This window comes from Lissotriton vulgaris, chromosome 10, assembly GCF_964263255.1.
Source record: "Lissotriton vulgaris chromosome 10, aLisVul1.2, whole genome shotgun sequence".
Classification (NCBI taxonomy): domain Eukaryota; kingdom Metazoa; phylum Chordata; class Amphibia; order Caudata; family Salamandridae; genus Lissotriton; species Lissotriton vulgaris.
In genome coordinates this window covers 616,255,668-616,276,977 of record NC_141698.1, presented here as the reverse complement: position 1 = coordinate 616,276,977, position 21,310 = coordinate 616,255,668, and the positions used below count along the sequence as shown (strand labels likewise).

General features: G+C 48.1%; 1 protein-coding gene across 1 annotated transcript in view; it reads left to right on the top strand.

Annotated features, from left to right (window-relative positions):
• Nucleotides 1-11,175: 11,175 nt before the first annotated feature.
• The window catches only part of EXOG (exo/endonuclease G), a 120,206-nt gene continuing 110,071 nt past the window's right edge, over nucleotides 11,176-21,310 (top strand). The window contains exon 1 of the mRNA XM_086941455.1: nucleotides 11,176-11,461. Coding sequence (XP_086797581.1) covers nucleotides 11,314-11,461 — 148 coding nt within the window. The 5' untranslated portion in view covers nucleotides 11,176-11,313. The remainder of the gene's footprint in view (nucleotides 11,462-21,310) is intronic.

Sequence of the window (21,310 nt, the reverse complement as noted above, 5' to 3'; positions counted from 1 at the left end):
GGCTGTCCTCTCCACTACATTGACCACAGAGCAGCAGATGGACTGTCACCAGTAACTGGGGCAGTTCTCATTTCTTTTCTTTCTTACACCTGAGCTCAAAGACTGATGTACCAATGATATTGATGCAGAGGACAGCATGCCTGTAAAAACAAGATTTACAGACTGTCTGATAGGTTTAGAGCCAGCTTCAAGGGAGAGATTTTCAATATGCTGGGGCTGACTGAGCCCCCCTCTAGTCCCTGGTTGAGCCCAGTAGTGTCGGTACAATGGTGTGGACTACAGGGGCCTCAATTCAGTCTCCAAGATTGATGCTTATCCCATACATAGAGCTGATGAGCTCATTGACCGGTTAGGGGCTCCCAAGTTCCTCAGCACCTTTAATTTGACATCAGGGCACTGGCAGATGGCCCTAACCAAAAGAGTGAAGGAGTTGTCAGCATTCTCAATACCACAGGAACATTTTTATTTTAGAGTTACGCCCTTTGGGTTTAGTAATGCACCTGCTACCTTCCAGAGGCTGATCAACGTGGTCTTAGCTGGGCTGGAAAACGTCAGTTCAGCCTTCCTGGATGAAATTTCTGTCTTCAGCTCAAGCTGGAATGACCCCTTGTACCACCTAAAAAAATACTTCAGGCCTTGCAACAAGCATGCCTGAGTATCAAGTCTAGTAAGTACCATGTAAGGCATTGCTCCCTTACTCATGCAGGACTCCTGGAACACAGTTATATCAACGTACATGTAAGTCACAGCTGTTGCTGAGCAGTCGAGTCCTAACTCATGTGAGGCGCTGTCCTCTCAGATTTAATACTTTGCATAGTGACGCATGTGCGAAATTGTCACACATTAATAAAGTTAAACCTGTAGGATACTTAAAACTTGTAGTCCCAGATTTACTATAGTTTTGCCTGATGCTTGCATGACAAAAGCATTAGCATTTATCAGCTTCCACAAGGAAAAAACAAAACAGACTATGCAATGTATCCCAGCTTAATATGATGACCCCCAGGAATACTGTACAAACACATCCTGTTTAACTCAGCTCTGCGTATGAGTCCCGTACATATATATTTATGTATATATATACATTTCTTGAAATAAAGAAATTAAGAACAGGCAGAACGTCTAGCCCCAGATTTAGTCAAATGGGTGCTGTGCTCACTTAATAAAACAATAGTATTGATCAACTTCCATAAGTTATTTTTGCATTTAAATCCACCATACCGGAGGCTTAAGTGGCATTGCGTGAGTAACACGAAGTTACTGATAACGGATACAAATTGCAAAAGTACACTTTCATAGCTGCCAAGGTTTCAGATTGCAAAGTGTGACATTTTCATAATTTTAGTGTAATTATGAGTGACATTTCAACAGCTATGAGTGACACTTTCTTTCGAGCAAAATCAAGCAATGAAGACACAGGGAAACATTTAAATATCAGAAATTACACCCATTGAGCAATGAGATGGTCTTTAGAATCATGTGTTCAAACACATGTATGTAGTTAAGCCAAATGGACGTGCATCATACCAAATATAAGGCCATGTCCATCTTGCATGGGGAAAAGTGATGAGGTGGACGGGATATCACAAGGACAATGACAATGGCACAGTAAAAAAATCTCAATGTAGAAATTAATGTGAGTGGGCAGAATTTCTTTACATAGGAAGAAGGGCTCATACGACAGAACATGTAAGTAAACATAATGGTGAATGGGTAGTAAGCAACATCATAAATATGCTTTTATGCTATAGATACATAACTGTAAGAACAGTTTTATGAGTCATTGAGCACAGTACTCTCCAGTAATGTTATGCATAATTCATGCCATCTAATTAAACAGCCATCAAAAAGTAAAGTTATCTCTATACGCCAGTATAACAGTATATCTCTCTTATTTGTATACTCTTTAACTGAAAGTATAAGAAGAAAGCTTTAAAAAATATGTTCGAGGTGCATTAATGATCATTAACTGATAAAGTAAAGAAACACAGAAAAGCCATGATAAAAATAAATTAAGATGATTCATACAGACCCGATTCCGGTGGGAAACTCCTGATTATTAAAGCCAAAAATAAATCTCCCGCCTGAAATGTGCAAACCGTAGTCTCTGCCTCAAATTACAACACACCAGATATTGATGCAGCCCACTGCTACTATGATATACTTACATGGAGCCCAATTCATCCCTGTAGGAGAGTAGGGTCTGCTATCCTATGGTCACCCCAAATTTTTCCTTGTTGCTTCACTGGTTTATGACTTAATGTGGCTGTGGGCCTGCTAATCAGACCCACAGCCTGCTGTTCTCTCTCTAAATTACTGCCAATGCACCCTAGGTGCATTACGAATTGGAACTGGTTCACCTTATTGGCCCCTGTAACAGTGTACCCTAGGTACCCAGGGCATAGGTGTTTCCAAGGCCTACCAGGGTCTCTGTTCGCCTAGCCTGAGCCACGCCACGCCACGCCCTCGCCAGACCGAAGCAGTCGAGCAGGAAGCAGAAGCCGAGCAGAAGCCGAGCAGGAGAGCCACGGAGAGCTACGGAGCCACGGAGAGAGCGCTGAGGCTGTGCCCGCATCCACCGCAGTACAACCGCCGCAGGACGACCGCTTTCATCCACCAGCGGTAAGCGGCAAGCGGCTAGCGGGAAGCGGGAAAAGAGCGTACCGCCACAAATTCCGTCCCCCGCCTGGGTACACAGCGGAGCCCGCGGGGGGGGGAGGAGACGCGAGCCCGTGAGCCGCCAAGAGTCACGAAAGGCACAAGAGGGGCACAAGTGAAGTTGCAGCGGAGGTGTCCATCGTCCGCGAGCACTACTCAGCCAGCTCCAATTTAGCGCAAACTACCCTTTAGCGCTAACTTCTATTCAGCGCCAGCACTCCTTAGTACCCTTTAGACCCTAAGCAGACTTGGACATTTAGCTGGAGCAGCAACCAGCAGAGTCTGCAGGGAAACAGGGAAATAGGAGTCCACAATATTGTAAGGGAGGCGCCTAAAGGCATCAAGGCAGCAAGGAAGAGCAAAGTAATTAAAAGCATAGGTCCAAAGAAGCCTGGAGCCACTGTGAAGCAGGAGATCTACTAAAACACGACAGAAAGGGCAATTGTGGCAAGGACAGCGGAAGGAAAGCTGGCGGAAGGCATCTAGGCAGAACAGAGGTAAGTGATTAACTTGAAATAAAGAAATTTAATAATTAAGTGTAACATCTTCATCTACACAACAGCTCTTGTACCTAGCAATGGTCCCCAAAAGAGGGACAAACTTACGTACAGGGGACGAACAAGGGAGGAGTAAATTAATGGAGGGCTCAAAATCTCTGGAAGAGAGCCAAGAAAGTCAAATATCATCCTTGGACAATAGTAAGGGTAAAAGAAAGAAAAGAAAAGTTAAAAAAGCAGCGAAGAATGCACAGAAGGCAAAAAGAGGTGGCAATCAAACGAATAACAAACAGAAAGAGAACACGGGAGTGACAAAGTCCATAAAGGAGTTTGTGGGCAAACACTATAAATCATTGAACCCAGCGATTACATCGGAAATAGATGAAGAAATAGTGGAAATTGTCGGGGAAATCGATGGAAACCCTGGCAAACCGGACGAAAGTCGAAGACAGCTAGAAAAGGGAGGAAACCACGAAGAAGTGAGCCCGGATAGCAAAGAGGAGGGGGAGAACCACATTACTATAAATCTAGATACTTTCTAGATTCCCCCTGAAGAAGTGCATCCTTGCACGAAATGCATCGGGGACAATTTTGATTGCATAATCCAACAAAAACATTGAAATTTTGATGTTTGATCATATGACTGGAATATGATTACGAAAATATGGAATTATGATTAACAAACTACCATGACGATGAAAATATGTTGAAATAAATCAAACAACAGTTTTGTTCAACTTTGGACTCAGAACTTTATTGAACATATTTACGCACCAAGGTGCCTACTAGAGTGCCCAGGATTTGTCCTTACCCCCTGTAAGGCTCCCACTGCTTTTAAAGAGGATGTAGACAGTATTTTAGAAAAATATCCTGCAGAGACAATAATGATAATGGGGGATTTTAACCATAAACTAAATCCAAAAAAAGCAGATCTATGGAATAGGGAACAGTTAGAGGTGTATGGAATAAACCCGGCTAAATTCCCAGTTGGGGAAATCTCGAAACAAGATGTTGATCTTGTTCACACCCTAGGAGGTAGAGGCTTTCATTGCGTAAATGGGAGAATGGAGACAGACTCCCCAGCAGGAAAGACATTCATCCAAGGGCAACAGAAATGCCCAATTGATTATATATTCTTGCAGGCCTGGAATTTCACCCAGATCAGGGATTTTAGGCTAGAACAAAAAGATGTGAGTGATCACAAACTCCTGTATATATCAATGGCAGGGGGAAGTGAACTACAGAGAGAAAGGGTGATCACCCAGGAGGTTGAGTATCCCAAACGGGTGACGACACGCCTAACTGAGGAATATATGGAAAAATTGAAGGCTATGCAAATTAAAATAGTACCGGAAAATTGTGAGAATAGGAAATTGGAATGGTTCATAGGGAAACTAGAAGAGGTGGTCCAATGCCTAAAGATAAAGCTAAAAGGGAACCATCTCACAATGGCTAAACAAATAAATCGATGTAAAGGGTTTTCTGTGGAGTGCCAAAATAAGAAAAAGGAGATACGCGCAACACAAAGAAGACAAAAAAAGAACTTTTCACATGAGAGACAGGACCAGCTAGCCAAGCTGAAAAAAGAATTTAAGATAATGGTAACCAATGCAAAAAGGGTATATAAAGAAAAGTGCTGGCTAGAACTATTAGAAGCCATAGAGAATAAAAATCTAAGGCAATTTTGGAGATTAGTAAAGTCGGTAGCGGGAACACCAGATGGAGAACTGAACTGTGTGGTGAGTGAGGCCGCATGGGAAGGGTACATAGGGGAACTATATGGGGTAAGGTCTTCTAGAGAGGAGGTGGAGCATAAAGTATGGCAAGAAATCTCAGATGACTTATTACTACAATTTAATGAAGACTATGTTGAGCGCACAATAAGAGAACTCAAGTTAACTCGGGCAGCAGGTCCGGACAATCTTCCTGCTATAATTTTGAAATCCGAGGTAAAATGGTGGGCAAGATTTCTTGCCAAGATGTTCCAGGTAGTCCTAAAAGAAGGGGTAATGCCACCAACCTGGAAGGGGGCAATAATTAGGCCAATTCATAAGAAAGGGAGCAAAGAAGAGCCACAAAACTATCGGCTAATCAATCTGCTAGATATAGGCGAGAAAGTGTTCTCTAAAATTTTGTTGAAACAATTGAATGCATGGGTAGATGAGTTTCAAATAATACCCACAGAACAGGGGGGATTTAGAGCAGGCCACTCTACAATAGACCACGGATTTGCACTATGGGCGATGGCGAAGAAGTCGACGGAACAGAATGGCAAATTATGCTGCTGTTTTGTCGACTTCAGAGCAGCCTTTGATTCGGTGGATCGGGCCTGCCTATGGGAGTTATTAGAGAGGCTGAAGATTCCCAATGATCTACTCACAATAATAAAAGAACTCCACAGGGAAAACTGGGGGCAAGTAATTAAGGATAAGGTGGGTTCCTTAACACCAAAAATACCCATAGCGAATGGATTAAGACAAGGCTGTGTGTTGGCCCCACAGCTCTTTTCGATCTTCCTGTCAGACCTCCCGGCACATCTAGAGGTGGAGGGCAGTGCCAGCCCCAAAATGGATGGCAATAAAATACCCTGCCTATTGTACGCAGACGATCTGGTGATAGTAGACCAGACCGAGAGGGGCCTACAAAGGAAGCTTAACGCCTTCAAAACATACTGTGCCAGTAAATTCCTAACAATCAATTTAGATAAAACTAAAACCCTATGCTTTGGGAAAAAGATAAGCAAATTTACTTGGTATATAGGTGATCTCAAACTGGAGACTGTTAATGAATATCGATATCTGGGTTTGTGGTTCGATAGAGCTTTAAATTGGAACTCCCATCTGGATACACAAAAAGCTAAGGCACTCTCCTCCATATGTGGTCTAAAAAGGTTTAATGGGGTATATGGAGAGATGTCACACCGACCTATGCTGAGAGCTTTCGAAGCAATGATACCTTCTCAAATTTTATATGGCGTAGAGATCCTTTACTTGAGCGGTAAGGGGTCCTGGGACGTGATAGAGGGAAATTGCTTAAAAAGACTCTTATCCCTTCCTCAATCTTCGATGATACAAGCCATCAGGTTAGAAATAGCCTCAAAATCCTGGAAAATACAAACCCAGATGGCTGTGATTAGATTCTGGAAGAGATTGGAAGACCCCGAAAGCCAAAAAGTAGCATATTGGTGTCGCAATGAAATACTGAGAAGCGAGCTAAAATGGGCAAAAGTCTGTAGGGACAAATTGAAAGGAATCTGCAACTCACTTGAGATCGATTGGGACCAGAAAACGCTGCAGGTCCTAAGTACCAAAGGGGAGCTGAAACAAAGGGGGAAGGAAGTTTCTAAAGCGATTGATATAGGCTATCTAACAAACAAAAAATCAGTGGCGCATATGCTAAATGCCTGGCCCAACGAAAACTGGTTCCCCTACCTTGATAGACTACCTAACCGCGGGTTCAGGCAAGAGATCCTGAGGTGTCGAATTGGGATTAACCCGTGGATAATAAATAAAGAGCTCAAAGTCACAGTTCTAGATCAAGAAGGCCGCTGCAAGTGTAACTTGAGAACTAAGGGTGACTGGCCGCATATTCTGTTGGACTGCCTGTTTCTCCTAGAGCAGAGAAAATGATGGCTGCACCCAGTTTTCCTAAAATATGGAATTAAAACAAGGACGCAGGCAGCCAGCCTCCTAACAGAAGTACCCTTCATTGACATCGCAATTGCCCTAGGGAAATTTTTAAAGGTGACCCAGAGTGTACTGAGAACCAAGGGAAAAATGTAGTACTGTATGAAGTTTTACTGACCGAAACTGTTACGATGATAAGAAAAGTGAATAGGTTTTTAATTTTTATAACATGTTTTAAGGCATTTGTAACTTTTATTGGTGATTAGTATTTTATAATTGGACTTTGTAGTTTTGGAAATGAAATGTAGAATTGTTTTAAAGAAATACTTTTTTAAAATAAGTATAGGTATTTACTGTATACACCCCCCTTATTGCGTTATGCTCACTGCTTGTTTGTTTAAAGACTACGGTCATAATAAACATACCTTGACTCTGGACTCTGGCCTACCAGGGGCTGCAGCATGTATTGTGCCACACCTGGCCTGGCCTCCATATTTTACACAACTGGCTGATCACTCAGCTGGGGTAAGTTGGTGTAATCACCTCTTACTTAGATATAGTATCCCTATATCTAACCTTAACTGGACACATATGTTCCTATAGCCACTCCTATAGAAGGCCTCATCAATCCTGGAGGCAGAGTGCTTGGAAATATGTGAGATGGTGCTCTAGCATGAGCTGAGCCTGTCTGCAGCTGTCGGGAACCACTCCCTTAGATGTTCCGGGATATTGCCATACCATATACTCTTAAGTGCATTATAATCCCTGCGGTTATATGCTAACTTTGGTTTGGCTTTATCAAAACATGTCGAGTAAGGTGTCATACGATTTGGAATACTATCCCCTCGGCAGTTTTGTCACCAGGGATAGCATTCCACCCTTATAGAGGGACACGACAAGTGTGTAGCCTTAACCCCGGTTAAAGTTAACCAGAGCCTCAGCATCACAAAATGGACGCTGCCACCACAGACACAAGTCTGACCTCCTGCTGCTGGGAGTCCTTCCAGCGAGGGAGGCTTGGACAAAGGGTTTTCTGCCTTGGGAGGTGCGAGCACCACCCCAGACAGGATTTTGTGTATTGGGTAAGACAGGGCTGAATAGATTGAGACATGCCCGGGGCACACAAGGTGTCCCCGTGCATAAGCCAGTCCAAACCGGTCCTGGGACTTTGTAGAGCCAGGCCTGGCGAGGAGCTGGACAAAGGAAAGGGGGTGTAACTGCCCCCTTCCTGGTCCCAACCAGAGGAGGGACCTAGCAGGTGATCCACCCCTCAGATTGGGAATAAGAGTGGGAGCAGAGCCAGAGCACCTCAGATCATCCTGAATCAACTTTAAACAAAGACGACGACTGGACTTCGACATTCTGCTGCACAGAAGACTGAAGAGCATCTCCCTTGTGGCCTAGGAGTGGCCACCCTGTGAACACAGGTACCAACCAGCAACTCGATGTCTGCTTTGCCGCCACCTCCCGTCGAAGCCCGAGCCCAGAGCCTGACAAGACCCAGACTCCCAGACTTCTCACAGCCCGATCCACAGTCCCTGCAAAGAAGGGACCCGTGATGGCACCGAGAGACGTGGGACCGGACCTCTTGAAAGACACCCGAAGAGCTGACTGTGCAGCATCAGAGGCACCCTCGACGTTGAGCTTTGGGCACTGAGAACCCCCACCCCCGAGCAGCCCTTGCACCGAAGATCAGCCCCCCAGCATCTCCACGATCTGCATGGGGCCCTTTTGCATTGTGCCACTCGATGTGCCATCCCGGCCACTAGCCACGTGGTCAGCGGCCATCTTGGCAACGAAACCGAGAAACTACACTGCGGGTCTGGTTGCTTCAGACTTGCCCTCGCTCCTGTAAAAGGGAGCACCCGCGCTGACCTTCTGGTCCGAGTGATAAGCCTTTTTTGACTCCTGCGTGGCTTGCATTAGCCAAGGCCTGTTTGCTCCAATCAAGTTGTCGACACCGCCAACAGCGAGAAGCCTGCTTGGGACAGCTTGTGACCGAGTCCTGGACGTCCTCAACCCCTGGTGTCCACGTGGCTGCAGAGAGAAGCTACACCTCAACGCCTGTTTGCACCCGACATCGCCTGGTTCCAATCTGGTTCCACGGTAGTCACTGGCTAGTGACTTTGAACATTGTCCCCTCTGCTTTCAGGTCTTCACAACTTCAGATCCACCCTTGGATCCACCGGAACTCTTCACATCGAGCCGCCTGCAGCATCTTCAGCTCCAAGCACCATCGACCAGTGTGACGAAACCCGACACTACTTCGACCCTATGCATCCGCTTCCTGTGGGTGAGGTAACTCAGCAACGCCGGTGTTCCCACACTGGTACACACCTCTAGGGCCTGTGTCTCAAGTTTCAGCTTTCTAGGTCACTCGGAAGGTTCCTAACTAACTAACTTTATAACTTGTACGCACCATAGACATTGCATTGGTGAGTGCCTGCACTTTAAACACTGCACCCGAGTCCCGCGGGCCTTTCCCGACTTAGTCACTGCTAGTCCCGAACAGCTCCAGCGATTCCCAAGGCCCTAGGCCTGTTTCCTTTTCGATTGGTATCTCTTATACCACTTTCTTAGTATATGGTTTAGGTGGCCCCTAGGCCTCATCCATATTGTGCAACTTTTGTGTATTTTAAACTGTGTTTTGTTTAACGCTTGTGCTTCTGTGCTCATAAAGAGTTCAGGGGATATTTGTAGTTAATAAATATATATATATATATTCAATATATATATGTGTGGTGTCCTTTCATCTGGTATTCAAGGGGTTGTGTATGGTAATACAGCTGGCTTCACATGCCTTTCAGAGTTTAGCCTAAGACTGATTTTTCCACGTTACCACTAGGATAACTGGTCTATAAGGTTGACTTACAACCGATCATCATAAGGGTTGTTTGGCATGATACAAGGTGATCACTAGAATTAGTGAGCATCACATATCAGGCCAACTTCTCACAATCCCGTACATGAAAATAGCTATCATTACGTGTATATTTTGCCACAGAAACGAACACCAATTGATGAAGTACTGATATACACACTTACAAGTGTCAACTCCAGGCTGTGACCCCGTGTAGGTGGTTTAACGGCATTTGGCATGCTGTAGAAAGCCCAGAAGACTCTTTGAGCGCAGCAGCACTGCTGTAAATCAATTAGTAGACCTTGAACCTGACCTTCATTTTCAAAGGGGACGAAAGGAGGGCGGCAAAATGTGCGTGACTCCCCGGTCAGGGAGGAGCTCCTAGGCAGGCGCTTCAGAAGCACCCCGGTCGGGGACTCGCACTGCAACAAGGGCGTAGGTGCAAATCATGTCAGGCGTGAGCCACCCCCGCGGAAATCTGCTTCAGACTTCGGTTTCAGGCTGCTGATGTCCTCACACAGTGGCGGTCAGTCATGGCTCTCCGTGACCCATCCACTGCACTAACTCCCTCAGGCGGTTCGGAAATGTTAGCTGCATGCTGCATCAGCCTTGATTATATTGGCCTACCCGAGACTGTGGCCTAGCGTCATGTGCGAACAGAGCTTCCACATGATTGCGACGGCCTTCCTGTAGAATAAACTCCCCGCTCTTTACAGCCCGCAGGACGTGATACAACCCCGCTGTGCCCTCGATAGTATCTGTTAGGCACCAGCGCGGTGACGCCAGGAGGGTGGACTCAGCGCCGCACGGCGCCGCGGGTGATACATATTAGCAGAGAGCCAGGGGCTCGATCACTGCCTCAAGACCACGGGAGCAGCGCGCCGGCACAGGCAGACCCCAGGCAGTGCCTGCAGCCAGCTGACACAAGCAAGCTTGCAGCCATCAGTGAGTGTGCACCTGAGACTGCCACCATGCATTATGCGTGACAATGCATTTCAGTGCGGTGATGCGGAGCACCGCACTGAAATGCGTGAACATCACACATGATGCGTGATACTTGGCAGGACTGCTTCACGTTGTGTAATTTGGGTGAAATCACACAAAATGCTTCCCAATAGCCATTTCACTGCGGTACAATGCTACATCACTTTTGTTGGCCGCAGCGTTTGTGTTTTGCAGTGCACGTGTGGCCATTGGAGCGCAACCAGTTGTAAGTACAAAGCTCGGTAGTCATTGTTCCTACCAGGGGTATAAAACAGGCCCCCACAGCTTCCGCGGTGCAGGGGCCCAAGCTCAAGGGGCCCTCTCAGCACCGCAGTTCGTCCGGAGAGTTCCAGATTGAGTCAGGAGGGGGCCCCTCCATGTACCCTGCAAGGAGGGCCCCCACAAGTTTCGTTACGCCACTGCTCTCCAGCACTTAAAATAAGCTATCACTGTTCATTAGAACACTTGCAAGAGCTTTCGTCAGTGTACGCCACCATCCAATCCAAAACGTTTGTTTGAAACCCTTTTAGCATTTGTCCTTTTTCTCTGCCTCTGTCTATGTAGTTCTCCGAGGTAGCATAGACAGAGAAGAAAGACATAGCTTGCGAAGACAGCAGTGTGGCAGGGAATTAAATTTACTCTTATAATAAATTTACTCTTCTTGTTGGGGTTGACAGTTTTTGCTGCGATGTCTGGTCGGTTAAGGCATCTGCTCGTAAGTCGGCGATTTTTCACTGGGTTTGTGGTGGGCGCTGCTGTAAGCACCGCTTCGTGCCTGACTGCAGTGCATCTGTTCGAGAAGCTTGAGAAAGACCATCACATCGAGCCGCCACCCGGTAAGTCACGCCTGTGAACTTGTCAAAACAAAAATTCGTATGATATTTGCGAAGCAGTGTGAACATCCTCCTCATGTTGCAAATGCATAGGTGGTTTCTGCCATAGTGGAATCTTTCGAGCACTGATGCATTTAAAGGCACAATTGACCAATCACTTTACTCATAACTGGATGCATTTTAAAGACCAAGAATGCAAGGATAGTTTAAGGGTCTTAGCTAGTGATTTCTTAGTTTTAAATGGGGATCATTGGATGCTCAAAGATCAGCAGGCTACTTCCTGTAAGACCTATGTAGCGGTCTAGTCTATGTCCGCTGTTACCATCGTGGACGAGACCCGGAAGCACCACCTTACTTTGTATCATTCTCTGGTCCGAGAGCTTAATATAGGGGGCCGAAGTCGCTCAGGACTTCTGGACAATAATGTATTCTTTAATTCCGGCTGTGTGTTCATTTAGGGAAAAGAATGTGAGGATGTAAGTTTCAAACTTCATCTTCTTGTGGTATGAAAAAATCTGCTTCCGTTTCATGAACTGTTTGATCCCAGGAAATTCTACGTTTCTCAGATCCAATTTATTTTAGCCACACCATATTCCTAAATAAGTAATGAGCAAGTGCAGGAAGTAAAGGATTTGCAAGTTGTATGTATTTGGCGGCGGCGAATATGTGTGTTTTCTCCTCACATCGATGTGAAATTAAACTGAAGATAACATTATAGCCCCTATAAGTTGTTCTAAACATATAATGGCAATGGTTTAAAGTTACTGATTTGGGCCAGGCGTCGGTGGACTTTTCTCAGCTGCTTCATAGGCTATAAACAGGGCCACTGGGAGTAGGCAGCAGGAGAGTGTAGTGAGCCACTCTGTATCTACGCCCATGCGGAAATGTCAGAAGCACGTTCCCCAGGGCTTTAAGTGGGATGAAAAAAACCGGGTGGGTGGGGGTCTCTGAAGGGGGCGTGGCCAATGTAATTATGGGCGTGGCCTAAAACACGTAAGCTAAAAGTTTGTGGTCCGCATAGTGTGCCGCCCGACTGGTATTTTGTTGCTTCTGTCATTGAATTCAGCTATATGATACAACAAGTAACGTAATACTTACAACTAGTCAGGACTATTGACTTTGTCAATGGTTGTTAGTTGCATAAGATAAATAAGCAGCAACTGTCGCTTGTATGTAATATTGAAAAATCTTCCACATAAAGCCCAGGTGACACCACCACAATGTGGCTGGCCAAGGCCCCCGCAGGGGGCCTCTAGAGAGGTCAGCCCTCTAGTGTCGGCTGGGCCCCCCACCCCACCAATCAGGGGCAGGGACTCTGGGTGGGGTCCCCCCAGCCTGGTTGTGGCGCGCGAAGGGCGTCACTTCCTGGGCGCCAGGACTCGGGGAGTGTGTATATCCCTCCTTCACCTTTTGGGCCCCCTCTCTTGCGCACCTGACACGCCGTTGGCGGGCTTGTTGCGGCTTCTTCCGTCCCCTGCTGGATAATCTGTGTCTGCAGCGTGCCTGGGGCTTCATATACCCAGGAGTAAGGGGCCGTCGTCGTGCGCGTTGAGTTTGGGGGCAGGGAAGACTTTTTGGCCTTTGTTGTTAGTGATTTAACGCCGTATTGGGCCCAGGAGCTCTTCTCCTGCGTTCCCTGCTATGGTGTTGGTTTTTGGTTGCCACCTCCCCCCGCCCACGTGAGAGTTGCGGCGGGAGCATCTGTGAGCGTGAATCGCCCTAGCCCCCCCCTCCTGCTTTGTGCCCGTGTGGGGCAGTAGATTTTCCCCTGCCAGAGACGTGCAGCTTTTGGACGCGCCTCAAAGTGGCATTATGGCTCAGGGTGCCCGACACGCCGTCTCGTTGGTTGTGGGGGACGATTGCAGCCAGGCACCTGTTTGGTCGGTCGAATTGGATGGGAGATGAGCGTTACTCCAACCTCCCCCCTACTCCCCACCCCCACCTCCACCCCCCCCCGGTCCCACCACTTGGGCCAAGGCCCTGTGGAATCACGGTCTAATTATCTTCCCGGACAATGCGGGAGGTCCGCTTGGTGTGGTAATGTTTTCTTTTTCAGTGCCTGTGCGGAGTTGGGACATAGGTTTGGGACGGGGGTAGGCGAAGGGGAGGGGTTCCATCCTCCCGTCGCGCGTAACTGTTTGGGCAGCAGTGGCGACGAGCGTTGTCTGTATCTCTCGCCATTCCCTGCTCAGAAAAATCCTCCCTCGCTTCAGATAACGTCCTTGGGACGGAACTATTTGAACTTCATGAGTCATATCTTATGGCTCAGAACGCATGATAAATCGCTGTTTTCCCGGTCGTGAGCCTCTGGGAGGAATTGTACTCATCCGTGGGGAATGGCGGGCCGGTGGTCACTGGCAAGATTTCTTCAGTGTTGTGAGGCCCGCGGGACAGAACAGGCCCAGGATAATATTATGTGTTCAAGACATGAACAACGTGATTTTGTGCTGCTGCGCTGACGATGGATTTCAGAGTTCAGGTGTACTCCGTTACGAGATAGCTGGGGGTGGGGACGGAAGCGTGCACGGCATACATTAGGGTTGTTTGCCGGTATGGTCACCAGATACTACAAGGGAGTAGTTTGTACACGCAGTCCAGGACAACTGTGCGGCTTCGTCCGTCAAGAGCGTTTCACCGGCACATCCCTCATGCCGTGTCTAATTATCATTAGTTTGGACATGCTGTCCTGAAGAGGTGTATGGTTGCACCCGGTTCAGAGTCGCCACAGTGGTGGTCGTTGCGTGGTTCGGAGATATGAGAGCGCCGGTTCGGCTCCGGGGGCGTATGCTATTATTCCGTTTTGCATTAACGCCTAATATGACCAAAGGGCTTCCCAAGACAGGGGGCTTTGGGTTGTCATGCTTTCTTTGCCCCAGTCTGGGATACGCCCAGGGGCATGTGGTGCAGGGCGGGCCTGCTGGAACACTAGCTTGAAGTACTGGATGGGTTTGTGTAAGCGTATGCTAAAGTGGGCAGAGGTCATCACTTAATTGCACCTGAATTATTTCCAGCTTACCACGCTGTTGCACCTCAGACCTCAAGTGGTGGAGGATTGCGTCTCATGTGGGCCCGTTGCGCGTTAGGATAATGCGGTAGCGTTACATGTGATGTTACCCCTGCAGGCTTCTAACAGCCCCCAGGAGCAGGGTGGTATAAGGGTATGGCTCCAGGATGGCTATTTATGAGTGTAAGCTTCAAGGGGTTCACGGTAGCTGCAGCGTAGTAGGGTTATCGTACCATACCACCCACAGAAAACTACCACCGGTCCCTGGGCTTCCTACCACTGTTACATTGGATGTGTTGATGGTGGGGCACTTTTTAATCGTTAGTAGCGATCACTGCGTTTCCAAAGCAGGGCGGTGGTTCCTTTTGCGTTTGTCTGGGACCACGATTACGGTAAGGGCAGTGGCCTCTAGGGTTGGCTAGGCCACGTGTTGGCTGGAGGTTTTGGACATTGACCAGTGCCGCTGGCACCGTGGTTAGGGGTACTATACTGCCCGCCAATTATTATGGCACTGTCCCCGGTGGGGCTTGGAGGGAGGGGAGAGGTCAAGGCCCCTGTTGTGTGGTCCCCCCCCTTCTGCCCGGTGTGGGCATGTGTTGCGGTCGGGGGGGTGTGTGAACTTCCAGCCCACCCGCTGCCTGGAAACGGTACACAGGCATTGGTAGATCGTCTCTGGCTTCTTTTAGGATGCCTTTTGCGACCACCAATGGGCAGGAGATGTGGTCTGGGGTCGCATGACTGTTTTTCCCGGCTGCGGGGGGCAGGGGAGCTGCATGTTTTGACCTGTGGCCACGCTGTCAGGCGAACTCAGCTTTCACCCCAGGATTAACCTCTCCCTTCCCTTTCAAGCAGGGGTGGGCAACCGTCGTTCAGGGGAGCATCCCTGGTGGTGCTGTTAGGCGGTCCGCACCAGGTTCTGCCGTGGGTTGTGCAGAAACACTTGCAAGTGTGCATCATAGGCCTTGGGCAGGATGGGATTCCCGCCGGGCCACTCAGCAGTTCATCCTTTTGAGGTCGGGAAAACAGGTACCTTTGAGCTGGGTGAAAATAACCATCCATAGGTGAATGTCTGTTATAAACAAGGTGCCGGTGCCTATGGCAGTGCAATTCTGAAAGCTCCTGTTATGTCTAGGTCTCTAATTCAGTTTTGAATTTTAAAGACTTCCGCGTATTTTGGGGTGCGATATTATACGGAGGGATGGGTTCTTGTAAGACATCTCCCTGTTATACCCACCTCCCTTGCCAGTTCCTCCGTGGCTTGCTTTACGTTCGACCACGCACTCAAGCTCTCTTTCAAGCATGATTTAGCGTTACACTAGTCTTGCCTGAATTTATCTTATAAACGATTTTACATTCTGGACAGCAGAGGCTTTATCAGTACAAGCAGCTGAGCGTGAGGATAGCCACATTTTGAAGTATATGCTTGAGTATGTCTGTTATATGCAGGCCCAATAAGTTTTGTTTGGAATATACATTCAGGCCAGCTGTCACACTTGACTTAATGTCACACATATGGACACTGAGCCCAGGAATGCTTTCACAAAAGCAGCCTTAAACCTTGGTCTTCTTAGAGTTTCTAGTTGGCCAAATGGGCGTGATTACTGATACCGGTATGTCTCCCTCACCTTTATTGTTGATTTGCATGCAAGAAAGTGTCATTCATAGTCTTTTAAATGTCATTCTTAGCGCACTGCAAGATGAAAATGTCACACATAGCAACTTGAAACCTTGGCAGCTATGGATGGGGGTGGCTAGCTCTCGGTTGGCTATGCAAGAAAGCTATAATTGTGGCTTATTTATCTTATGCAACTATTAAGCATTGACTAAGCCAACATATGGTCTTGTTGTAGGTGTAGTGCTCCTTTTGTAGTAAATATAAGGAGGCAAGGACATAGTGGCTAAGTACCAAGCAATACTCAGCACATTGACTGAGCAAGCGGGGTACCCCTGCAGATTAGTCGATAATCTTAAACAATCTTTGAAGCTTGCTGAGGGCCTCCTCAGCACTCTTGTCATCTGCCCAAGCCCTTCTTATAGTTTTGAGGGCTGGGAATAGGCATAATTATCCCGCTTGCACAAATGTTAGGGTTAGTTGTGGTGTTACTATGATTGGCTGCACGGCAGGAGCAAGGTGTGGTGCAAAAGGAAGTGGTCGCCTGACATGAGTTCTGACATGTAGTGGCACAATTGTCAGGTGTTCCATAGAACTGTCTTGTAAGTAGCGCAGACGTATGCTGATTCTAGTTTTGTGCAAATCTGCGCGTCTCTGTGTATGTGTCGCCGTGAATAGCTCTAGGTCAGAAATTGTGTTTTGCTCTGCCTTCAGTTGGCATTGCGGTACGTCTGCTTTGGTGGTAACCGGACAGGGTGCTATGGGTGGGGCAAAAAAGTATATCAGTTTGGGGCTGATTATTGCTGCTGTAAACCAGTTTGTACTGCCAGGGTGCCATAATGTGGGAAGACCACTTGGGGCAGGGTCTCCCAATTTGGCGGAACATGAATGAATAATGTCTTCATTCACTAATACCGAATGGGCATTGCTCCATCCTTCTCAGCCAGGTAGACCTAAGCGGGTAGATATGTCCTTTGACTTTGAGGAGCGATTCATTCAATGCTTTTCTTTCATAGAACTATTCTCGCCAATTTTATTTCAGTAGTTTGTTCAATACCGCCTCATGGCGCCCGAGTTAAATCGTGGACCATGTAGGTTTCAATTGTTTCAATATCAGTTCTGTCTGGGCAACCAACCTAATCGGTGTCGCGAGGGACCACGCAGTTGGTCATTGTTTCCCTGACCCCCCACCCTCACACTAGCACTCATGCAGGTTGGTGGGGACAAGGTGGGGCGCTCCAGAGAGGTCCACCTTCTCGTAGTTTTTTAATTTTTTTATTTCTTTATTGCGTTTCAAGTGAAAGTACATCAATTTGCAATCACAATCCCCCACTAAGACCCCCCTCCCCCCCATCTGACTTCAGTCGATAACCGTCATACATTCAGCACTATAACATTAGATCGTTCATTAGTTTACACAGCCATTTATCCAACAACCCACACAGTGGACAGGCGGCGCTTCTCCACAATTATTAATCTCTTGGTTGGTAGGAGACTCCGAGTTAGGCGCGTAGGCAAAGCACGAAAGTGACTGCTAGATCTGCTTCGGTCCCTCCAAACTACACATTTCCCCACTCCCTGTGATGTCGCGGGTGCATCGGCATTTCTCTTACTCGTCAAGTATGTGTGGTATAGGCTCCAGAAATTTTTGGGTCTGCTAGTGGGGGGCTGCATTTCGCTATAATTTTCGGATTGAGTACAGCAATAGAGCATGTTGTGCGCCCAGCGTTTTAGCGTTGGTAGTGGGCCTCTCATCCAGCAGCAAGCCAGCACTCTGCGGGCCATCAGGAGGCCCATATCTACCAGTTGTCTAACTGCTCTGGGTAAATTTTCAGTGTAACCCAATATAGCCATCATGGGATCCGGTGTGTTCTCTACCTCCGTAAGTTCACTTATTTCAGCGAAGATTTTCTCCCAGAATCCCCAGACACCCGGACATTGCCAAGCAAGGTGCAGGAAAGTCGCCTCAGGGGCACTGCACCTTTCACAACCCGCCAAATCCTGCTGGCCATATTTGAAGAGTCTCACAGGGGTGTAGTACACTCTGTTTAAGAACTTGAAGTCAATTAATCTGTGCCTGCCATTTAGTGAGACCTTCTTAGTGACTGTGCAGCAGTTGCGCCATGTGACGTCATCTAGTACTAGGCCCAAGTCAGTCTGCCATGCCAGCCGCACCTTGGTGTATCGGTATCGTGTGGGCGTTTGTGTGAGCTTGTATAGGCTAGACAGCAGCCCCCTGGGTGATGTGGTTTTGAGTACATGAGTAAGTTCAGGGACCTCCCGGGTGTTCCGCCATGTCCCCACCCAATAGGTCGCCCAAAGCGCTGCGCACCCTATGGAACTGAAATCGCGTTAGTAGCGGGGGCGTTTCGCTAGATCCCAGGGCTTGCTCCCATGTCTTAACAACTCCATCTGTAAACAAGTCTCCTGCCGTGTTTATGTTCAGGTTGTGCAGAGCTACAACCACTCCCTTCTCCCTGAGCGGCAGGAGCCACCTAGCCCAGTCAACTGGCATCATTGGTGAGTACAGCAGTGCCCCTCCCTGCATCCGCAAGAGGCTGTGCCATGCGTGATTGGTGGCTGTCAAGGAGTCAAGAATACCCGTTCTGCGATCTGTCGCCCTGAAAATAGTGTGATGAAGTGTATCTGGCTGTGAAAAAATGGTCTCCATGCGAACATGAGGTATGTTTCTGTCCCCGTGTAGCCATGTGTGCAAATGCGACGCCTGCGCTGCTCTGTAGTACGCTTCCATGTCCAGGGCTCCCAACCCGCCCAGTGCATAAGGCATAATAAGTGTCGTCCACCGGACGCGTGGCTGACCGCCCGCCCAAGCTAGCTTCGTCATCAGTTGTTGTAGTAGTGCAAAAAATTATTTGGGGAGGACTATTGGTAAGGTAATGAACAGGAACAAGAATCTCGGGAGCACGACCATTTTCATTAAAGATATGCGCCCCATCAGGGATAGAGGAAGTTTACTCCACTGCACCACATCATCCTCCAGTCTACTAATCGCAGTGCCGTAGTTGGCTCTAAAGAGATTTTCCGAGTCTGTGTGCAAATGTATCCCCAGATATCGAATCGTATCTGTGGTCCATTGGAGGGGGTACTCCTTTTGTGTTTGTTGCGTGAGTGGCGTGAGCGGAAAGGCAAGCGACTTGGTCCAGTTGACCCGTAGCCCTGAGAGCGCCCCCAATCGCACCACCTCCCGGAGTACTGATGATAGGTTGTTGTCTGGGTCACGGACGTACAGCAAGGTGTCATCAGCGTACATCGAAACTATAATCCTGTAGCCCGAAAAGCCTATGCCTTCATTTCCGTGGTATTCCCGCAGTGCGCAGGCTAGCGGTTCAGCCACCGGGGCGTATAGGAGGGGTGAGAGGGGGCATCCCTGTCTGGTGCCTTTATTAATGGGAAATGGGTCTGTAACCAGGTCTCCTATGCAGAGCCTCGCTCTCGGTCCATGGTACAGCGCTCCCAGCATTTGCAGAAAAGGCTGTCCCAAGCCCATACGCTGCAGTACCATATGCATGAACGGCCACTCCACGGAGTCAAAGGCTTTTTCCATATCGAGGAAGACAGCCAGTGCCTTCCTATCCGGTCTGACATGTTGGATCACCCCCAAGACCCTACGTATGTTATAGACTAGGTTTCTGCCAGGGACAAATCCAGCCTGGTCCGGGGCGACCAGTCCGTCCACCAGCAGGGCCAAACGAGTGGCTAGTACCTTGGCGAATAGCTTGGTGTCAACATTAAGCAACAACAGGGGTCTATATGAACTGCACTCTTCTTGGGGCTTTCCCGGCTTCAAGAATGTAACCAGGAGTGCCTCTCTCATTGAGTGCGGCATGCTGCCCTCCACACATATGTCGTCAAAGAGGGCCGAAAGGTGTGGTAGCAGTTGATCCTTGAAGGTTTTGTAGAAGCCCGCCGTTAGGCCGTCAGCTCCTGGAGCACTGCCCGATTTCATACTGGCTAGCGCGTCTAAAATGTCATCCTTCTCAATCGGTTGCATAAGAAATTCCCTGTCATGGCCGGCCAGTGAAGGGATGTCTATATGACTTAGGTAGTCATCTATTTCCTCTTCCACTTTCGAGGAGTACAAATCTGAGTAGTAAGACCTGAAAGTCTCAGCAATTCCTCCGTCATCTGTGGTGGGAAGTCCCGCAGCGGTGTGAACCATAGTAATGTGTTGGCGCTGCCACCCCTTGATAAGGTTGGCCAACACTGCGCTCGGTCGCTCCCCCTCCCCATACACCTGAGCCTTGGAGTACTTGCTCATGTGGCAGATCTCTCTGTCCGCTTCCTCGTGATACTCCGCTAGTAATGTCTTAATTTCAGTGCTCACGGCGTCGTTTGTGAAGAGGCACTGTCTGCGCTCCAATTCTTCTAGCTTTCCCCCCAGGTCAGCCAGTTTTTTCCTGATTGCTTTAAGTATGCCCGAGTGCTTTGACATCACTACTCCTGTAATATAAACCTTAAAGGACTCCCACTCTACTTAGAAACTCTCAACTGAGCCTATATTCTTCTCAAAAAACAAGTCTATGGCCTCGGCCAGCTCTCCCTTAAATACTGGGTCTAGTAATGAGTTTGGTGGGAACCTCCAGGTAAAGGCTGGTATGAGTTTGCCTGGTATGTTAATTTCCATAAGAACCGGTGAGTGATCAGACAGGGTTCTAGGCAGGACCCTGCAGTCCCTCACTCGGCTTAGGAGGGGGGAGGAAGCCAGCAGGTAATCTATCCTAGTGTGGATATTATGGTATGCAGAGAAGTGCGTGTACCCTCCCTCTTGCGGATTTCTGGACGCCATACGTCTCCCAGATCGAGGCAGGTGATTGCGCTCTGCAGCTCTAAGGCAGCAGCCGCAGGTCGGCGGGGGGGCCAGAAGATCTGTCTAATGTCGGGTCCATAGTGAGGTTGAAATCGCCTCCCCACAACAGCTGATTACCATGGTCCAATCGCCTAATCTTGACCGTGAGAGTCTCGTAGAAGTCTGGAGAGTCAAAATTAGGGCCATATGTGTTGACAACTATAAAGTCCGTAGCTGGGCCATGACATCTAGATATGACAAACCTCCCATCGGGGTCCGCTTCAAGCGTATGGATCTGCAGTTTGGATTTCGGGTTAACCCACGTCAAGACCCCTCTAGCGTTAGTGGTGAACCCCACCACTGAGATGTTATCCTCCAATCCTCTGCAACGGAGCATGCGGTTATGTGTCAGAAGGTATGTCTCCTGAA